Genomic DNA, 22,399 nt, shown 5'->3' with positions numbered 1-22,399 from the left:
CTTCCCTAGCCATTTTTTCCATCCGGGACCTCTTTACAGCGTGCAGATCTTTACCAGGCAGAAGGGGCCAGACCCCTAGCTGGTGCTGTTGGGTGCCGTTTTCCAGCAAAGTCTGGCCGTGAAAGTGAACCACGTGAATGTCTCGGGAGCCGCCCAGGTTCAGCAGGTGCAGCCTCACCCACTCTTGCTCATACATTCTCAGGCCAGGCAAGCTGTAAGTCATCCCATTAATGGCTGCAAGGACAGAGGTGCAATCGATTAGAAATCCATGTACACCGGCAGAGGGGCTGGTGAGGAAGTAGGAGGTGGCCTGTTCACCACCCATCTTCTTATCACTCCACCCGTCCGGACCCCTGTGTGTCCTGCTACCAGGGGGAGGCTAAGACGGGCCCTCCAGCTCCTCCTCATGCCAGCCCACAGCAGCTTCTCATGTGGCTTCTCACTCTTCACCCTGGACCTCACACTTCTTCCCTGGGCTCCACTCACTTACCCTTGACATTTGCCTGCACTACCAAAACAGAAAGACTGACACGAGCCAGATAGGTGAACTCCAGTGGTTAAAGGAAAAAGTCTGAGAGCACACACAGCACATCACCCTGAGGCCTCCTAAATTCAGAGAAAGTTCCAGGCAAAATTAGGAAGGCAGACCATAAGGGTTCATGTCTATTGTCTCATTTGTATGATAGCTCCTCTGCCCTCTTCCCAGCTTAAATGTCTGGGGTTCTCAGGCTTCGTCCACTCTCCCTCGGTGAAGTGTGTGTGTGTGTGTGTGTGTGTGTGTGTGTGTGTGTGTGTGTTTAAAGCACTTCGCAAATTTGATCACCTTAAAAAATAATACAAAATTTTACTGATAAAGCTCTGGGCTACCATGCATTTAGTTGAGATTGAAGTGAGGGAAGTTTTTATTAGTAGTGTTTTTCCAAAGTAAAAAGAACTCTATGGGACTTCAGGAACTGCGCGAGTGAATTTTGGGAGCAAAAGGAGTTAAGGTCATTTTGGCACCCTTAAGGTTACATCAAGTAAAGAGTACCTATCTTCCTACTCCTCACACCAGGCCTAACCCCTCACCTGTGCAGGAAATAGATCTCCTAAGAGTGAAACGTGTCTCAAGCAATTATTGGGTCAGCATTGCTAAATCATTACATCAGGATGTGGAATGAAGTCTCTCAACATAGCAGGTGCTCAGTAAACGTTTGATAAATTGAACTGAGTAATAGAATTCCTTCATTTACTCCCTATTTCACCACTTAGTTACAAGCACGCACTGCACAGGCCAGGTGCTGAGTCTGAGGCTGGGAACTCGGGCGGTCTGCTTACCAAATACCCTGATCAATACTATGCCATGGGGATTACCAAATTACAGAGTACATTTCAAACTAAACTATCCCGGATGCATTTTACTCTTTCTTTGAGGAATCGGAAGCAGTGGCTCAAGGGTACTGAACAGGAAAGGGGACAGCCAGCTGACAAGCCTATCTGAGTCTGCAGCCATTGCGTTCCCACCAGCTTGGGAGGTTTTCAGAAGCGTGTGTTTGCCACCCGTAACCTAGGCAACACCAAGTAGCCTAGGCTGAAAAACCTAGAAATGCTAGAAGAGAAAAGGAAGCTCCGCTCAGAGTTATTGGTCAGCTTTCCATTGACACTCTTCTAGAAAGCTTAAGAGAATCTTTTTAACTTCTTTGTGTGATAAGCAGTCAGAGGGTAGGGTTTTGGAGCAGATCATAAATTATGTTGTTCACCTTCCTCTACCCGCAAGCATTTATACGGGTGAGATCAGATCAGAAGGGCAGCCTGAGTGTGTAAATGGGCTAGGGGAGGCAAAATACACCTACTTAGCCGTGGCGACTGGCTGGGGGAGGGGTGGTGGTGGCACTGAAGTGGATGTAGTATATAAGTCTTTTTTTTAATTCCTCAAGCAACCTTCTCCTTTCCTGTTTCATGGAATGACCTACCCATACCCAAAGCACAGATCCATCCTGATGAGAAACCTTACAGCAATTCCCTCCATTCATCAAACTCTAAAAGCAGGGCTTCTCAGTCTTCATTTATTTTTCTAATCCCCAAGTCATTCTCTTTGTTTTTCACCTAATTCTAAATTCTGCCTTTCTCTAAAACTACAGTAAAACCTTGGATTGCGAGTAACTTGCTCTGCGAGTGTTCCGCAAGGCGAGCAAACATTTCTAATAAGTTTTAACTTGATAAATGAGTGTTGTCTGGCAATATGCATTGTACGGGATGCCGAACATCACATGACCACAACTGAGCCAATGGTTCTTGAAATTCGCTTTGATATACAAGTGCTCTGGATGACAAGCATGTTTCCGGGACAAATTATGCTCACAAACCAAGGTTTAATTCAGTGACAATTTGCAGACAAAATTCCTAAATGGAGTTCAGAGTACATTTGCTTTTCCCACTCACCCCTCCCCCCCCCAGCAATGCTCTCTTGCCATGACTCTCCTGTGACCCAACTACCCAGTTTCCTATCTCATTTTGTTCTAGATGCTTCCGATGCCACCTGGGAAGTGCTGAGGGCTGGAACTGTCATGTTCTTATTTAGAAAGTACACATGAGGGGTGCCTGGGTGGCTCAGTCGGTTAAGCGGCCGACTTCAGCTCGGGTCATGACCTCGCGGTCCGTGAGTTCAAGCCCCGCGTCGGGCTCTGTGCTGACAGCTCAGAACCTGGAGCCTGTTTCAGATTCTGTGTCTCCCTCTCTCTGACCCTCCCCCATTCATGCTCTGTCTCTCTCTGTCTCAAAAATAAATAAACATTAAAAAAATTAAAAAAAAAAAAAGAAAGAACACATGAGTGATCACTTCTTCTAGATACATGGTTGTTCCTTTAGATCAAGGAACAGGTTCATTAACTGTTTACACTGCAGAATAGTGCTAATCCCTAAGCTACCATAGACTAATGCACACTGGCTCCTTGTTGGCTGGTTGGGTCAGTTCTGCGGGCTCCTGCGCTAGCTTTCAGACTTCTCTGTCCCCTTCACCTGCAGCGCCACCTGCCGGGCGACATCGGAAGCACCTCTTTAGAAGCACCTCACGTCTAATCTTATGAAGACCGAGGGCAGGAATCACGTGCACCCAGGGGGATTTAGGTCAGAGATTAGATCAAAGTCAGAAGACGATACCATGAAACTCGTGGGAGGTTTTTTCTTCAGAGGATGACAGTCTCCAAGTGTTGGGAGACTGGGGTTTCTTTTCATAGTACCAGCTCTTCCTTTCGTCAAAGACCATAAAGAGTAAGACAAATTCTCTCATGTCCACGGGCGTGTTGCTCTCCTTATGAAGTACTCCTTTTTGGCAGATCAGAAGGGGACCTATCAAGCCAGAATGGATATCTTTTTCCTGGAAGACAGCAGGGACAAATTGCACATATTTCGCTCTCTTGCAGGATTTCCTCTGATGATACAGAAAAGGAAACTTCAGGGGCCCCGAGTTGGAAGATTATAAAGAAATAGCTTACTAAGCCTAGGTATCATTATCAAATACTGTGGCATTCGTATTCCCTTCCTCCGATGAATCCTTTATCTCAGCATGGCAGTCATGATAATGTTGCAATTAGTGACAATATCGACACTATTATAATCACTATTGAGCATCTGCCAATATACAAAACACTTTGCCTGTAGTGTCTTATTTAATTCAGACAACAATCCTGTATATTAAATACAAAGAAACTCATTTACTGAACAAATATTACCAAGTGCCTATTGTGTGCTATCTACTGTTTTCTCATTTTTAACTTTTGGAAACTGAGGCCGAGAGAGGTCAAGTAATTTTCCTAGGCCCACGCAGGAAGTGACAGGAGGGTTGAACTCGAAGTCTGTGCTCTCTCTCTCTCCCATGCCCCAAACGAACGAGTCTTGATTTTGTAGCTGTTTCATAAAGGCAGAGCTAAAGAAAGCTAATACTTGCTCGAGGACATTGCAAATAGACGTCTTCCTCTGCAAACGTAGTCACTCTAACCAGGTTCAACAATTTAAGTAATTTAAGTAATCCCCACTGCCCTTCCTGAGAGAAGCAAGTGCTTCTCTCTCGCTGACCTCTGAACACAAGTGGCTGTAGACGACTGGCCACAATCCTCACACATTCCTCATGGAAAACAGGACAGACATCTAACAGGAGATCAACTTGACCCTTCCATTTGGTGGACTCAAGTTATAGGGTTAGGGGAATGACAGAAATTTTTAATGGATGTACCTACCGGGTTCACTGCTGAGTAGTAGGCCCAAGCCCGGCAGGCAGAGCCAGGGTTTTCTGGCCCTGACCTTGGAGTGGCGTGCCATACGTACGTATAACTGCTGTTCGGCTGAACAACATTATCTTCCTTAAACCATTCAGGAGAATCATCTTCATAAGACTTTCCCTCTGATGACTTTTCATAGGAAAGCCCATGGGCATGAAGAGAATATGGTCTGGATGCTAAATTTTTAAAACGAACCTAGAAAAAGGAATGGTCCACAAATGTACTTAAGATGAACAAAAATCCAAATTAAAGAATGTCATTATTATAGGCCCAAGTAGATGGCTATTAAATTAGACCTAGATCTATATGCAGTAGAATATATTAATTGCATGCAGGTTCAAAGTCACATATGTATTATTTCACCTGATTTTTACAATATCCTATGAGATAGGGCCCAAGTAGTTTACCCTAGAAATACCAAAACATGTTTATTCTTCTGCTAAGCAAAAGTACTGACGTTATGTTCGAATGAAATGATCACAATAGGTGCTGCAGATGTGGAGATGAATGCAGTTTGGGTCTTGCTAACAATAAGCTTTCAACCTCCTGATGAAGAGACACGTGCACATATGGATTCAAGTTAAAAATCTGGAGACCCAGGGCACAGGGAGGGCCCAGTCAGTTAAGCAACCGACTCTTGATTTCGACTCAGGTCACGATCTCACGGTTCATTAGATCCAGCTCTGCGTTGGGCTCTGCACTGACAGCACAGAACCTGCTCGGGATTCTCTCTCTCTCCCACTCTCTGTTCCTCTCCCCTGCTCACCCTCTCTCTGTCTCAAAATAAATAAACTAAAAAATCTGGAGATCAAAAGTGTTGTAAACAAAGTATGAATGGGGTTCATGGGAATGCCAGGAAGGAGCTATTCGGTTGAATGTGCAGGAGAGGTTGGGGTGGCAAAAAAAGTTTCTTAGGGAAAACAGAACTGACCCTTGCAGTGATGAATGGGAGCTCAGCAGAAGGGGAAATAAAATCATGAGATCATTTTTTTTCTTGAAGATTATCAAACGACAGTAAAACCGTGGTTTGCAAAAATAATTCGTTCCGGAAACATGCTTGTCATCCAAAGCACTCGTATGTCAAAGTGAATTTTAAGAACCATTGGCTCAGTTGTGATCATGTGACGTTCGGCGTCATGTACTACTCATATTGCAAGATATCACTCATTTATCAAGTTCAAATTTATTAGAAATGTTTGCTCATCTTGTGGAACGCTTGCAGAACAAGTTACTTGCAATCTAAGGTTTTACTGTACTTGGCAAGCAGTCTCTGAAAAGATGTGTTATTATTTGTTCATTTTGGAAAGTAAACAAATTACCCATAGCCCTCCTGCCCCTTTCACTGTTACAACCCCCGGTGCTTGTGGAAATTCCTCTGACGATCTTAACAATGCTCAAAAGATGACTTACTTGGATGACATCATCCACTTCAGCTCTAATAACAGGACCAAGAATGCCGAGATGAGCTTCAAGCTCCCCCGTAGGATCACGTTTGGTAAAAGAGCCATCAAGATACTTTCGAAAGACCACTTTCTTGTATATGGTGTTCTCTGGAACATCGTCAATGTCTTCATTATCTACTTCACTGAAATAATAACAACAACAACAATAATAATAGTTATTGTTTGAAAGAACAAATGAAAGACCATTGAAGAATTGGAGGAATTATCCCTGCTTCTGAATACAGTGTCTAGCAGAGATATTTAATAAATAATGTACAAATGAACGAAACTATAAATGAGTAAAAACTTAAGCCAGTAAATATCCTTCTGATCCCAGCTCATGTATCATTTCTTTGGTAAGGGCTCCTATGATCCTTTAGAGTAGGTGAAATCTGTCTATATTATTCTCTAAGTGTTCACAGTATTACCATAGTGTATATAGTATATTCCTGTAGTATTCTTAAATTTCTCTGTTATGTACAGTACAGTATATATCATTTATTTGTGATATTATCTATTAAAATCTGACTCTGACACTAGAGTGAAAGTCCCATGAGGTCAGGGATTGTGCCTAGTCTGCTCATTATTTAATTTCCAGTGCCTGGCAAATCATCTGACACATGACAGGTACTGGATCAACTTTTGTTTAATGTATTAATGAACGAATAATTATAATCATATAGTCACATAGCAGATTTTAATATCAGAAGCAGACAAAGCCATGCAATGGGATTGGCAGCTTGGGGCTGTCAGTTGACAATGGTCACCCCTGTGAATGAAAGTAGCCACGCTTCTCGTGTTTGCTGTTGTTAAATCGGATCATTCCTCACATAGTTCACCAGCTCAGTCTGGGGCCAGAGCACATCAGATTTTCTCACTGACTCTTACATTTCTCAAGCCTATGGAAACAGGCCGAAAGCTCATCCATCAATGTCATAGAATTTGTCATGCACCACAATCCACCAACAGAGAATCCCACTCTGTCTTCCTCCTGGTCTTCCTACACCACTGACCCCATCCTTCCAGACCCTAAGCATAGTTTCACAGAACACATGGGGATCAGCAAAGCAGCTGTGAGTGCCATAAACATGGGTTGCATATCTGGAATGGGACGTAAGATTTTGAAGGACCTGGTTCTATCCCTTTCTGCTTTGGAAACACCCTAAATCTTACTCTTTCAGGGCCTCTCTTAGAAATCCCTAGATAAATTATTCTCATATAGCAGTGGGAGCTACATTTAAATAGGAAGTCATGTGAAAATGTGTTTTAGGCTAACAGAGTTCTAATATGGAAATGCCAGGCATCCGATTAATGAAATAATTTCTGTAAGCCATACCATATATTGTGTTTGCTTACTCTAATTACACTTTGGCTTTTGATTTTCAGTGTAGTTGTTAGCTTTTATAAAATCTGTGAACTATATATTAGACATGGTGTGAGCATGGTCACCAAGCTGTGATTCTCCCACTATTGCTAAGACTTGCTCCTTGTCCCCCCTGCCCCCAACCTCTTCTTTCTCTATATTGTCATCCCAGAATACAGGCCACGTCCAGAGTCCAGCCCAATATGGCTTTCCATCCTTAAGCAGAATTGAATTGAAAACCGTTTAAAAACATATGTAGATCCCTTAGGAACCCTCTGTTGTAAGTTAGGCCACTTACATAATTGCATCTCTGGTTGAAGAATGGCTGGAACCTGAAATGTTAAAGCAGAAGAGGATCTTGGGGGACATTTGGTGTACCTCCTTCATTTAAAAGATGAAAGTAACAAGGTCCAGGAAAGGAACTGACATAATCTGTGAAGCTAAGAATGGCTAAAGCTTTTGAAGGGCTTCTCAATGCTCTTTGGATAAACACCAAAATTCTTCCCAAAGCCTAGTGGCATCTGGTCTTTGTAGAGCGAGCCCAACGTTTTCTTACACTCACCCCCTTCTTGAGCTCCAGCTACAGAGGCTTCAGGCTTCCTCCTTCCTTGTGGCCTCATTATGCTATTCTCTCTATCTAGAATGTTCAGTGTCAGGTTCCTGAATTCTCATATCACCGTATCACCGTGTATCTGCCTTTCCTTTTCGGTCTTTAGCATAGTTGTATTTTACACTTATTTATGTGAGCATTTGACTCTTATCTACCTGCCCAACTAGATGCAAGTGCCATGAGGGCAGGAGTCATGTATGTTTATATTCTATTTTGTAGTCTCAACACTTAGCACAATACTTAGGAGAGAGTAAGCACTCATTCTATAAGCCAAGTTAAAATTCAAATTTAAAGCAAAAGAAATCATTGTTTATGACTGCCTCAGTTGAAGGTATAAACTTGCCTTTTTGTTTCTAAGCTGGTTTATATCTTTGGCCTCTGCCACTGGAATCTCATGTAATTTGAATTAAATTTCACCAAGATGCTATACACTTTATATTGATCACCAAACAACTAAAAGATGTGTTTTTCCGTAAACAAATGCAAAAGGAGATTCCTTCTGATTAGCCAGATTAGCAGATAGCTATGGGTAGGCTGGGCTCTGCACTTGGGCGAGAAAAGGAGGTAGGAACATGAGTGATGAAAGAAAGGAGAGGAGGGAGCTTCTCTAGAGAATATCACAGACTTCTTACAGTGATTGTTCTTATATTGTCCAAATGTCATGTAATATAGAGAGGTTAATCATAGACTTGACAAAGGAAATTGTATAGGACAAATTGCAATAGGGGAATTAAATTTTCCCAGAATTAGTATAATTTGCCCAGAATTATCTCCTCAGACTATTGTAATCTTTTTAGCAGTAGTGGAAAAATGAGAAAATCAACGGAGAAAATTTGGCCAAACCTTTGAGCAAATTTTGAATAATCCCAGGATAGTTCTTCAGCAGCAATGTAATAATATTTCTTGTTTCCATTGTTGCTGCGGAGATACCATGCTGCAATGTTGTCGGGATCTCTGGAAGAGTTAATGTCTGTCCTAACATCAGTTTGGTAAGGGTCATCATAGGCCACGTAATCAGTGTCATCAATGATTTCTTCACTGCTCTCTTCCTTCTGCCTTGGAATAATCTCAATGTAATCTCCATCATTTCCACTGAGGCCTATTACAACTGGTGGGTTAAGTTCCCTTGGTATAAAAGTGTTATTTACTGTAGAAGATAGTGGAGGAGATGGCACCTGACTAAGGTCCGGAGAAGGGGAAGTCTGACCAAATTCTGGAAGAAGCAATGAATGACTAAATTCAGAGGTGTTGGATGTCTGATCAAGGTCTGGAGGAGACGATGTCTGCCTGAGATCAGGAGAAAGGGCTGTTTGACTAATGTCTGGGGAAGGGGGTATCTGACCAAGGTCTTGAGAGAGTGTTGTCTGGCTGGTATCTGGAGAAAGGGTTGTTTGGCCAACATCTGATGAGAGGGTCTCCTGGCCGAGGTCTGGGGAAAGAGGCATCTGGCTGACGTCTGATGAGAGAGTCTCCTGGCTGAGGTCTGGGAAGAAGGGCATCTGGCTGAGGTCTGGGGGAAGGTTCATCTTTATGAGATCTGGGGAAATGGTTATCTCACTGAGGTCTGGGGAAACATCTGTCTGGCTGAGGTCTGGAGAAAGCGTTGTTTGTCTGTGGTCTGGAGAAACGGCCATCTGGCTGAGGTCTGATAAGAGAGGCTCCTGGCTGAGGTCTGGGGAAAGGAGCATCTGGCCAAGGTCTGGGGAAACAGCTGTCTGGCTGAGGTCCGGGGAAAGGGTTGGTTGACTGAGAGCTGCAGAGATGGTTGTCTGCCAGGCTTCAGGCTCCAAGGAAGGGAACATCTGAGCAATGTCAGTAGGGAAGGACTTGTTCCTTAGGTCATAGTTGAGCATCTGGCCAGGCTCTGGGAGAGATCCAGGACTAGACTCTGTAGTGGAGTGCATTTGATCAGAGTCTTGAATAGGGAATGTTTGATAGCGTTCTTCGGGGGTTATTGTCTGATAAAGATCTGAAGGGGAGCTCGTCTGACTGGTGTCATTTGGGGGATTCTGATTATGGTTAGGAAGTGAGGCTATCAGGCTGAGATTCACAGAGGGGAATGTCTGATCGAGGTCTGTGGGATGAAAAGGTGTTTCCTTGGATTTATGGAATAACAATGAGTGATTAAGTCTCCTGTCTGCAAATGTGGTATTAGCCTTTCTTAGAGGATGAAAGCCCCTTGGAGATAGAGGAATATGGTGTGCAAGCTTCTCTTCCTTTTTCTTTTTTCGTGTTTTAATGAAAAAAGGGCTTTTCTTCAATCTACCGTTTCCTCCATCCGGTCTTTCTTGCAGAAATTTCTTTCTAATTCCAGAAAATGGGGGGTGGCCATTCTGCTTTCTGTCTTTGTTTGTGAAAGGGCTGCTTTTTCCCAAAGTCCTCGAGGCATTCTGAGGGCTGCTCAGCAGCTTAGTGGCAGCTGTGTCTTCATCGGCATCTTGGACTATTTCATAACTACCTTTCTCAGAAGCCGGATGCCATTTCCCGTTCAAAATCTTTGATGGGTGCTTTTGTCTTAAGAGTAACAGGTCACCGGGAAGGTCTTCCCAGGCTCCCGTTCTGGAAGGAGAAGAGTTGCCTTGTCTTAAATGTCTCCCAGTTTTATATGCTGAAAGTCCCACCTGGGAGATCCCATGCTTTGTTGTGTGGTCTCTTCCTTTCTCGGATCCATTGTGCTTAGCATGTTTTTGATTCCTGAAACCATCTGCATCGAGCGGAAGAAGGCTTATCCCTGTGATATCTGATGGGAGAGGATCCTCCATGGAGTCTTCAGAATAAGGGCTGGAATGTTCTGCTGTGGAAGAGTTGAGAACTGATTTCTTGTCCAAGCCAATGCGTCCCAAGGGGGGACCAGCTGTGGTGGCTTCTGGGCGAGGAAGCGTTTTGTGAGGTCCTGCAAAGTTATGGACAATAAGCCTGCTAATGCTACTCAGGAAAGAAGAATTTGAACGAATAGCTGGATCAGTACTTGAAGGAATGAACTCAGAGTAGTTCTCCAGAGCTAGGGCAGTAAGATTAAACTCCTCTTCCTCCTGATTCAGTGATGAATTTCTGAATGACCTAATTCCTAACCAGGAAGCCAGGTTTTCCTGATAATCATAGTCACCATCGTCCTCTTCACCTCTGTTTTCTGAAGAATCACGCATTTTCCGCGTAGTCATGGCTGTAGATGCCAGAGGTTCGTATATAATCTCATATGAATCTTCGTCTTCATCCCGGATACACTTAACGTCCCTGAATCGCAGCCTTAGGTTCTTGCTTCTGGGACTGGAATTCACTGTAGTTAATATCCAAGTTCCTACAGAAGAGAGACAGAGAAAACAGAGAGCTCTAAGTCCCAAAAAATATAGAAAAACACTAGGATCCATTGTGGCAGATGATTTTCAATGAACTTCAGGGCAGGGACAATCCAGCATGGTCTGTGGGCCACCACTGATCCGTGAACTATTGATTAGTGTTCCACAGTGACAGAAGGAGATCAGTTGGTCTAAGGTGTTTAGAAAGCCCGTTAGCAATTTGACATTGCTGCGACATCCAAGCATGTGATCAGTATCGGCCCAAAGGATTGGTCAGTGGAGATTAGAGATAAAAGAGTTAGCATAGAGAGTTTGAGAATCACTATTTTAGAATATATTTAAAAAGGATGAATGAAGAATAAAATGGGCTTTGAATACCATAACCATCCTGTTAGCTGCACATATTGCGAATTGGTGTGAGGGGAGGATGATGATGTTCACCCCAACAAATAAGAGACATATAGATATTTCTAAGCAATAAATGATTTGAGTGGGCCCAGGGAAACTTTGAATCTCTTTGAAATGCTATTATTTGCTGGCGTACAGATTTCCTGGAGAGTCTCCAATAGTTAGCACTCGTTGGGTGTCTGCCGAGTGCTAGGATATTACAATTAATGGTCAGAGCAACTCTGTAAAGTGTTGTTATTGTGTTTTTCAGATGAAAACACGGAGGCTCAGTGAGGTCAAGTCACTTGTCCATACTGAATGCCAGAGCGCATCTGAACAACTCCAAAGCCCATGTGCTTTCCACGGCACTGCTGGCTTTGAGGCCAGCCTCTAAGGCACTATACCTGATGGTCACTACTGCATGGTGGAATGACTATCTTTAAAAACTAAAAAAGGGAATCACTTTCTCCAACTGCAGACTGAGCCCCTGACCTACCACCACACCCACGCCTGGCTCCCCTCCTCCCCAGGTGGGTGACGGGCATTGAGGAGGGCACCTGTTGGGATGAGTGCTGGGTGTTGTATGGAAACCAATTTGAACAATAAATTATATATATTAAAAAAAAAAACTAAACTAAAAAAGGTAGGGGCGCCTGGGTGGCTCAGTCAGTTGAGTATCCAATTTTGGCACAGGCCATGATCTCCCGGTTCGTGGGTTTGAGCTCAGCGTCGGGCTCTGTGCTGATAGCTCGGAGCCTGGAGCCTGCTTCAGATTCTGTGTCTCCCTCTCCTTCTGCCCCTCCCCCGCTCACACTCTGTCTCTCAAAAATGAATAAACATTAAACAAAACCTGAAAAGGGTTTTTTTTTGATAAAAGAAATGCTCTTTTGTGGCTGAATGTTCACACTTCCTCCTCTAAGTCATGGCTTATCTCTTTGCTGTTGTGTCTTTACTTCTCACTTAGCCCAGAGAAGGATAAATGGAACCCACATTAAGCGACTGGACCCTTTAGGTAATTAATTCCACCCAATATGAATCATGAGAAATACTGAAAGGCAAGCCTGAAAGGGATCAGAAAGATAAACCCAGGAACTGTGGGAGTCTGGAGAGCTGCAGCAGACCTTTAGAGATCAGAGATGCCTCTTCAAGTGTCTAGGCTCTTACCAACATTATCCATTGTGACGGTCACAGATTCCCCACGCATGGGGAAGAGCGTCAAGGTGTCCTCATGTCTCTTTCCATAGACGAATGAGTGCCCAGTGAAGTGAATGGTCAAAATGTCATCCTGGGTCCCTACACTGCAGAAGTGCCACTGGACAGTGTCATCAAAGCAGAATCCTAGCGTGGGTATACTCTCAGGCACATAGCCATTGATAGCTGAAAGAGTAAAATCTGTTAACACGCAGGCCTCCGCCAACAAAAGGACATGTGTCTAATTATACCTGGGATTAATGCCCTAATAGTAACTTGGTTGTGTCAAAGCAGTGATCATCTGAGATAAACTCCACCAGGTCTAACATGTGACTAGAAGATCAAAGTCAGATTTCCCAAAGGAGAATTTAATTTCCTAAGTTAGCCAAGGGAGAAATACTCCGATAAAGACAAAGCTTTTCATTCATGTTGACTTCTTCATTGTCAAGTGTGTATCAGATACTTTGTTTTCCACGGTCTGCTTTGAAAGATATTCTGAACATCAATTTAGAATATTATCTAGACTAATTCTACCTGGAAGGAAAGCATAATATAAGAAAGTCGTCTTGACACATGAGTTAGTGAATAAGAAGTAATGTCCCTAAAAGTCATGCATATTTAGTACATTTGCAACTTGTATTGTGCCCTCTTAGCACTGAGATAAACTATAGTTTTCATGCAGGGATTGAGTTCACACATGTTCATTATCTTTCAAAGGGACACAGCTTTAGGCAGTATCTTTACTCAGATTCTAGGCATGGTAATAAAATCACAGGCTTGATTCTTTGAGGACACGGCCCACATCTGCCTGATTTACCAGTCTAGTCCTGATCCTAGTATGAGGCCTAGCACTAGTGAACCCTTAAATATTTACTGAAGAACTGACATATGTTTTTAGTTTGTATTTCATTCAGGAGGCTCTTCTCAATGGTCGGAAGCTCTATAATATAGTAGCCAGTAGTGACAGGGGCCACTGAGCACTTGAAAGGTGGAGAATCTGGATGGAGATGTGCTCGAAGGGTAAAATATACACCAGATTTCAGAGACTTAGTATATGAAATAAAGAAAGCAAACCTCATCAATTTTTATATTGGTTATATGTTGAAATGATCACATTTGGGATGTATTTCTCTTCAGTTTTTCATACGGCCATCAGAAAAGTTTAAATCGCATTTGTGGCTCACGCATAATTTCAAACTGGACAGCGCTGGCTCAGAACTATGACAGATTCGCTGCCAAAATGAAATTATGCAAAGAAAGCGGAGTAACTCCCTGTTTTGAGTGATTTCCATGGCACCTGGCCGTTCAGATAATCCCCAGCTGCCAGTCATCTGAAGCCATATGAACAGACCGCAGAGAAGCCATCCTCCTATCTACGATCACCTATCAGAGAAGGTGGTCATAATGACTCTCGAGTGTAAGGAAATGTGGTGAGGACCCTGACCACTGTGGCAGTGTTTGCTTCCAGCTGGCTTAGTCAAATCTCTCTCAGACTTGTCAGAGCAGTGGCTCTGGGCACTGAAACTGAAAACCGCAGCAAATGCCTGGACTTTGGCTCAGGTCACTCCCTCTGTTCTGAACTTCTTACTGCTCCCTTCAAACTTCTTCGTGGATTGGCTCTTTAAGACGCTTGGCTCCCCATATGCATTTTGCCTTAGTTTGACTGGACAGTCCAGCTTTGGGTTACTTACTCAGTTTCTGCCCTGCTAGCAAGAGCGTTCACCTTGCCCCCCACCCCCCGTCTGAAATCCCCATATGCCACTGACCAAGCCTGTACCCGCTCTCCTCACCACCCCCACCCCTCACCCTGCTCCTCCGGAGTGTATGTGCCCAGAGCACGCACATCTGGAGCATGAGACCAAGACTTCCTAAGGGTCACAAGCTTTTGGCCTCATGTCGTAAAGAAGTTTCTGTAATATCATCCACTAATTTCGTCATCAAAGCGAGGACTGAGAGCGAGGATAAGAGGTGAGTGGATTCTACTCCATGTCTCCGCCTTTAGGCACAGTCCTACTTTAAGCACCGGAGTGAAAAACTGACGGACGAAAACAGTGATTTGACTTACTGCTCATGATGTTTGATTCATAAAACTTGGGGTCATCACGTTTCACCTTATCGGGATTTTCGCAGAACTTGTTGATATTGTCCTCAATGTACCAGCTCTTGTTCTCATCAAACACAGCAAACACAGCCTGCTGCTCAATGTCTGCTGCCCTCTGGAGGGTAGAAGTGCTGTGTTCAGTGATTGATGTGCCAGCCCATCGCCCGCAGCACTGAGCTCTTCTCAGAAACCAAAGAGGCACAGTCCCTGGGGCCACTGAAGCCACAAATGTAGGCATGTATGAAAACCATTTTGTACAAAGCCCTCATTAGGGCCAAAGGTAATGTGCAAAGGCAAACTGAGCGGATCAGGAAATTCAGAGACTAAAACATCTTAATAGAAAAATTCCATCTCCTCGCGGCCGCTGTAATTGTGTTCTATCTCTGTAAGTGAATACCTTTCAACCTGCAAGATTGACCAGATGTGCTCCAAATAGTTGCAAAGGATAAAACAGAAGGTTGCAATAGGAAAACTTTATCCCTCTTCCTATCTGTGTCCTTTCCTAGCTCAATAAGTTAGGGTCTTCCAAATGTCCATTTAAAAAATTTTTCCAAACATATATTTATGGTGTATGCCTTAGGATGAACTTCTTTAATAATAGCTTAGCCTGGTTGGGAATTTTAAGTTACTAATATGAGACTGTTAGTCTCTGATGAAGTTCCATATATTTGTTCATATTTTTTTTTTTTTTTGTATAATTTAGTCTCACTAGAGATGGACCATTGTCTGGGTCCACCTTCACCAGATGCTATCTCTCCAAAGTATTATCTCTCTCATCTCTCCCTAGTTCAGGTCTCTAAAAATAACAAGGACTAGTAGAGAGATTTACCCTTTTACCAGGTGGTATCTCACTGAGCCCCAAAGCAGCCGTGTCAAATTTTTTTAGGAGGGCTATTAGCCAAAGGAAGAAATTGAGAAAGGCGAAGTGACTTGCCGATCACATAGCAAAATATCTGGAATTTCAAACTAAAACAAAATACTGCATCACTCTATAGAATGATTGCCTTCTGCAGTGAGAGTCAGATGAAAATAGACAAGACAAAAAAAAAAAAAAAAGGAATCTATGTTGTCACATTTGCACTAAAGAGGACAACGTAGCATTTTCTGTTCTCTAGAAGAAGGCTCATTCTCTAGTGAGAAGACCTAATCTGTGTCAGCCAGAAGAAGTTCCTAGATTTTCTAAAAGTTTACTCCATGGACAGAATACCTGTATGCCTCGTTTATCCAGGGATCTGCTCTTACAAATTAGAAGTAGCCCGATCAGCCCAGAGGCAATGTCCCTGGTGATGTCCACATTACTGTAGTATGGTCTTGTCAAGCACTGGGCATCATTTTCTGTGGGTTCATCAGACTCTAGGATGTTCCACTTGTAAGTATAGGTTTCCCCTGGCTGAACTGCTCTGATCATAGTGTTATTGCCTGAAAGAAAATGAAGGTAAAATCGTCTTCACTTTCAAAATTATTTCAGTAAACAAACAGCAAAATTTTTATTAGAGCCAGGTAATATTAGGGAAGGAATATGTGTATACTAAGCTCCACTTGACAGAACCTTGGATTACGTGTCGCCGTTAGAAATCGCTCCACTAGAGGCCGCTATGGCACTAACAAAGAACAGCACATTTTAGGGTAAATAAATCCCTGAAGTGAGCAGGGTTTCGTTGTGACTTTTAGGACACCCCTACTTGTATACTGCCTGACTGCACAAGTCATGTTACTGAGCAAAGAGGACAGTAGGAAAGCGTGGCAGCCTCTCAGAGGCTGAACAGTTTCATTCAGTAGACTCGGGTTCAAACCTGAAGTGAAGGAAGAGTTGACTTCATCTTCATAAGGAGAGAAGGTCACTCCATGAGGGTAAATGCTGTAGACACGGCTGGCCATATTTTTGAACACGATCTACAAAGTTAATTCATTATTTCAGGACTTAAGCTCAATCGTGAGAATTGATATGGGATGCTTAGCTTGGCAAACGCACTTGATGGAGGGCGTGCTTATGTGTGTGTGTTCGCAAACTACTTCTGTTTCTCTGAGCAGCAACCTCTCCCCATCACCTGGAAGAAACTTTTGAGAGAATTTCACTCACACGGTAGGGTGGAAAATGGAAAGAGAAGTCTGCCCTGTATTTTCCTCACAGTATATCACTCTTTCCAAACCTGTCCCCTTCCCCTCTCCTCTCAACTTGGACCACATCTGCCTTCAGATCTGTTCCTTCTCCTCTCTAGACCATAATTCCCTTCTCCAGCCTGGCACACCTCCCAGGACACTGTCCTTGACATTATCTTCTTGAGGGGCATACAAATAGCCAGATCCTGAATTTCCAATGAGGTATATTTACACTTGCTAAGAGCACCTAAAAGGGAAATCAGAAATGGCGGAAGGGAAAGAGGAATAGAGAAAGGCTGCTTCCTATCCTTTTGTTATCTTTAAATGAACAGAATTGACCTTGTGTGCGGATATGTTAGTTTACCCCTAGGAAGGGGTGAAAGGAGGAGCATTATTTACACGGGAGTGATAGTTAGCCTTCTTAATCTTCAAAAGAGAACCTTAATCTTATCTCCTACTGGTCGATTGCCAAAGCATTTGGCTCATCCTTAATCTGTAGATTACCTGCATTCTAGAACCTTGCCAAAGATGCCAACCTTTAATTTTCTGCTGCCCAGTTCTTATCAAAAGCTTGACTGATGTGGCATATATTTAAGGAAAGCTGCCTGAAGAACACTCGGTGTTCTTGATACATGTCTAAATTTACCTTCATCACAGACCAGCTTATGGGAGAACTATATACCTAGAGCACAATGATGAATTGTTTATACTCAGTTGTGTTTACTGTTATGTTCTCAGCTATGAGGACAACCCTTATATTAAAAAGCTATGCAACTTATTTATTATACCAATTATAGGGATTCTATCAAGAATTCCATCCACTGTATTATACAGCATCCTCTTTTTAAGGATCCATGGGAGAAACTGATCTCAGTATCAGGGAAAACGATACTTTCTTTATGAGTACTGCGAATCTTGCCCTGACGTATTTCCCTTTTCACTCGGCTGCTGGAATGCTTTGGACAAAATTTACAGACAACCCGATTGGAACATACGGCGTGTGTTCCATTGTATTTATCCATGGCTTTATTTTCTTTGTCCCCACATTATCCTTCACCTCAATGAAATTGGTTCTTTGCTTTATCCTTTTACAATTTGATGAATTGTCTTAGATTCTTTATGTTGTGAGGTAGGCTATAAATCAGAGCAAATACTACATAAAAACTGAAGTTGCATTTGAATCAAAAATTATAATGGACATATTTATACATTGTCTTTCACTATTTAATTTCTTCCATGGTTCCATATTTGTGGTACTTACTTTGAGTGTGTCTCTGACCTGGGCTCTGATAATAGGACCCAAGATCCCATCTTCTTTGATATTGGGATTCTCCATGCGTTTGGTGAAAGACTCATCTTGGTACTGCTTGTAGACAACCTTCTTATAATGTTTTCCAATTTGGTTTGAGAAATTATCCAAATGCAGAGATCTGTATTTTCTTAAAGTGAAATGAAATTTAAAAAAATTAAACCGTTCGCTCGAATAAAGACCCCAGGAGGATGAGGAAACCCTATGCTTAGAAGTTCTGCTCTTGAATTAGCTAAAATGCTAATTTTCTTTAAAAAAAATTCTTAACGTGGTTTGCAAAGTCCCAATATCTGCTCTCTAGTTGGAAAACTGGAAACCTCTCATCTGTCTGTCTTCTCCACCACTAATAAAGTTGTGGGCATGGTTAGAAAAGGCTACCTAGAACTTCCTGTCACTCTGGTCACTAGAACAGACCTTAGAAATCTCTGGAAAAAGAGCTATCCAAAAGCAATGAGAGGATAAGAGACTCTTGAGAACTGAGAACAAACTAAGGGTAGATGGGTGGTGGGGGAGAGGGGAAAGAGGGCGATGGGCAGGGAGGAGGGCACTTGTTGGGATGAGCACTGGGTGATGTATGGAAACCAATCTGACAATAAATTATATTAAAAAAAAACAAAAGGAATGAGAGGATACACTGTGAATTTTTTTTCTCAAGTCCTCCTTATCACTTAATTTGTGGTACCCTTAGTGACTGACCAGGTATTTCTCAATCTCTAAAGATATGTTCCCACCCAGGAAGCTCTGACTATTTTTATTAGACGTAGTTCTGTGCTGTTGGTCTATCCCTTCTACCATCCACCTGATCCCAGTGCCAACTAAAAAGCAATCACCTTCACCCATCTTCTGTAGCTCTTATGATAAAAGATTTGGGGCAGCAACACGAACCACTTTTCCTTTTGGTCCTCTTTATTGCCTCAGTTTCCAAAAACAGAAGCGCCATGATAGAACTGATCCATTTATGCCTTTATTTTGCACAATAAAAAGCACAGACCGTTGCCAGAGTCCTGGAACCTTATTGCAGTTCTGCCAATTATTATTATCTAATCTTGAGCAAGTTCCTTTTCTGCCCTTCTTTCTCAGTTACATTTTTTGAATAGCAGATTTGAATAGCAAATACATTCAAATGATTTTGATTACAGTGAAAATGCTCACTCACACACTATATCCCATCAATCCCACGTCTCTGACCATCCCTGAATTTTCTAAATATTCACTTGCATTAATTTCATGTGTATAATTCTAGAGCATCTTTATGCAACTATGAGTTATAAATATAAATACACTTATATTCTCATTCCTTAGCAAACAGGCAGGTATTTTATACTTAGTGCTACACCTTGACTTTGTCTTGTATTTTCCCAGCTTTATTGAGGTGATTTTGACAAACAAAAATTGTATATATTTGAGAAGTACAACATGATGATTCATATATGTATATATGTGATTACCATAATTAAGGTAATTAACACTTCCATCACCTCACCTAGTTACTATATTCGTTTTTGGGGGTGAGAATACTTAAGGTCTACTGTCTTAACAAATTTCAAGTATACGATACCAACTATGGTCACCATACTGCTTATTAGGTCCACATTTAAGTGAGATCAGGAGATCATACAGTATTTGTCACTTTGTGTTGGGATGTGTCTTAGCAGTATGTTCTGCAGCTTCATCCATGTTGTTTTAAGTGGCAGGCTTTCCTTCTTTTTTAAGGCTGAGTAATATTTCAGTGTGTGTGTGTGTGTGTGTGTGTGTGTGTGTGTGTGTGTCTGGAATTTTCTTTCCCCATTCATCCCTCACCAGACCCTCAGGTTGTTTCCATATCTTGGCAATTGTGAATAATGATGCAATGAACATGGGGCACAGAGCTCTCTTTAAGGTATTGGTTTCATTTCCTTTGGATATATATTCGGCAGTAGGATTGCTGGATATTGTGCTACTTCTATTTTTGATTTTTGGAGGAGACTTCTTACTTTTTTCAATAATGGCTATGTCAAATTACATTCTCACCAACAGTGTACAGAGTTCCATTTTCCTCACATCCTCACCAACTCTTGTCATCTCTTTTTTTTGTGGTAGCCATCCTCACAGGTATGAGGTGATAATCTCACTGTGGATATGATTTGCATTTCCCTGATGACTAGTGATGTTGAACATCTTTTCATGTATCGATTTGCCATTTATATGTCTTCTTTGGAAAAATGTCAGCTTAGGTCCTTTGCTCATTTCTAAAAGTTTACTTTATTTTTTAAAAGATTTTATTTTTAAGTGATTTCTACACCCAACAAGGCGCTTGAACTCACAACCCTGAGATCAAAAGTCCTACTCTCCACTGACTGAGCCAGCCAGGCACCTATCTTCACCCATTTTAAAATCAGGTTGGGTTTTTGTTTGTTTGTTTGTTTGTTCTGCCATTGAGTTTTTTATATATTTTAGACATATGGCTCACAAGTATTTTCTCCCATTCCATAAATATCTTTTTCATTTTGCTGATTGTTTCCTTTGCTGTAGAGAAGCTTTTAAGTTTGATGTAGGCCCACTTATTTTTTGGTTGCCTGTGCTTTTCGTGTTATACCAAAAAAGAATCATTGTCAAGATCAGTGTCAAAAAGCTTTTCCCTTACCTTTTCTCCTTCAATTCTTTAATCTATGTTGAGTTAATTTTGTGTATCCTATAAGCTAATGGTCCAATTTCATTCTTTTGCATGTGGCTATCCAGTTTTTCCAACATTATTTATTAAAGAGACTATCTTGTCCCCATTGTATATTTTAGTGTCCTTGTCAAAGATTCATTGATTATATATGCATGTGTTTGTTTCTGGCCTCTATTCTGCTTCATTGGTCTGTTTGATTAGTATAGCTTTGTAATACAATTTGAAATAAAGAGTGTGATGCCTCTAGCTTTTGGTCTTCTAGTTCAATATTGTTTTGGTTATTCAGGGTCTTTGTGGTTCCATATAAATTTTAGGATTGTTTTTTTCTATTTTTATGAAAAACGCCTTTGGAATTTTGATAGGGATTGTATGGAATCTGTACACCACTTTGATTAATATGGATATTTTAACAAATTAATTCTTCCTATCCATTAACATAGAACATCTTTCTATTTGATGTCTCTTCTTCAATTTCTTTCATCAGTATCTTACAGTTTGTGGTGTATAGATCTTTTACCTCCTTGGGTAAATTTATTCCTAAGCATTTTATTATTATTTTTTTTTTTTTTAATTTTTTTTTTCAACGTTTTTTATTTATTTTTGGGACAGAGAGAGACAGAGCATGAACGGGGGAGGGGCAGAGAGAGAGGGAGACACAGAATCGGAAACAGGCTCCAGGCTCCGAGCCATCAGCCCAGAGCCTGACGCGGGGCTCGAACTCACGGACCGCGAGATCGTGACCTGGCTGAAGTCGGACGCTTAACCGACTGCGCCACCCAGGCGCCCCAGCATTTTATTATTTTTAATTCTATTGAAATGGGATTATTTTCTTAATGTCTTTTTTGTATATATTGCTGTTAGTTTAATAAATGCAACCTATTTTTATACATTGATTTCACATCATGCAACTTACTGCATACTTTTATTCTAATAGATTTCTGGTGGAGTCTTAAGAGTTATCATCTGCAAAGAGAGACAGTTTTGCTTTTTCTTTACCAAGTTGGATGTCTTTTATTTCTTTTTCTTGCCTGATTGCTCTGGGTAGGATTTCTAGTAAGATGTTGAATAAAAATGGTGAGAGTAGTCACTCTTGTCTAGTTCCTGATCCTACAGAAAAAGCTTTCTTTGAATATGATGTTAGCTTTGGGTTTATTATGTGGAGGTACATTCCTTCCATAGCTTACTTGTTGAGAGTTTTTATCATGAAAAGATGTTGAATTTTGTCAACTGCTTGGCAAATGGTGCTCGTGTCAAGACAAAGACCAAGTGGGACTGTGGCTGAGTCCAAAATGGGACAAAGCTGTTTCCAAGTTTGTAGATGGGAGCACTGTCAGAAAACCTATCTCCTAAGCATGAGGTGCCTTCTAAAAATATCCCTCCTTGGTCTTGGCTTCCACTGGGAAGATCCTGGAATTTCTCAAATCCTACCTGGATTCCAAAGCTTTCACAGAAGCACTTTTGTTTGTGACAGCTGTCAAATTACTACTGTTATGGAGGGATACGATCGGGGGACCTCCTAATCTGCCATTTTTTCCTCCCTTGACTTCTTAATCTAAAAATATATATCTTGGACAACTTTTATATTAGTGTAGAGAGAGTGGTTACAACCTCTTTTGAAAACATGGGGGTGCCTGGGTGGCTCAGTCGGTTGAGCGACCGACTTTGGCTCAGGTCACGATCTCGCAGTCCAT

At 41.9% G+C, this 22,399-nt stretch overlaps 1 protein-coding gene across 1 annotated transcript in view; it reads right to left on the bottom strand.

The window, feature by feature from the left end:
* Positions 1 to 22,399, bottom strand: part of F5 (coagulation factor V) — a 75,703-nt gene that overhangs the window by 15,001 nt on the left and 38,303 nt on the right. Inside the window, exons 9-18 of the mRNA XM_053909320.1 lie at positions 18,008 to 18,185; positions 16,440 to 16,539; positions 15,854 to 16,065; positions 14,611 to 14,761; positions 12,519 to 12,731; positions 8,515 to 10,969; positions 5,667 to 5,841; positions 4,215 to 4,451; positions 3,139 to 3,355; positions 55 to 234 (exon numbers count right to left, since the gene is read on the bottom strand). Of these exons, the coding sequence (XP_053765295.1) occupies positions 55 to 234; positions 3,139 to 3,355; positions 4,215 to 4,451; positions 5,667 to 5,841; positions 8,515 to 10,969; positions 12,519 to 12,731; positions 14,611 to 14,761; positions 15,854 to 16,065; positions 16,440 to 16,539; positions 18,008 to 18,185 (4,118 nt within the window). The remainder of the gene's footprint in view (positions 1 to 54; positions 235 to 3,138; positions 3,356 to 4,214; positions 4,452 to 5,666; positions 5,842 to 8,514; positions 10,970 to 12,518; positions 12,732 to 14,610; positions 14,762 to 15,853; positions 16,066 to 16,439; positions 16,540 to 18,007; positions 18,186 to 22,399) is intronic.

This window comes from Panthera pardus, unplaced genomic scaffold, assembly GCF_024362965.1.
Source record: "Panthera pardus isolate Hobbes unplaced genomic scaffold, ASM2436296v1 HiC_scaffold_21, whole genome shotgun sequence".
Classification (NCBI taxonomy): domain Eukaryota; kingdom Metazoa; phylum Chordata; class Mammalia; order Carnivora; family Felidae; genus Panthera; species Panthera pardus.
Note: the sequence above shows the minus strand (reverse complement) of the source record. Positions and strands in the feature narration are given on the sequence as shown.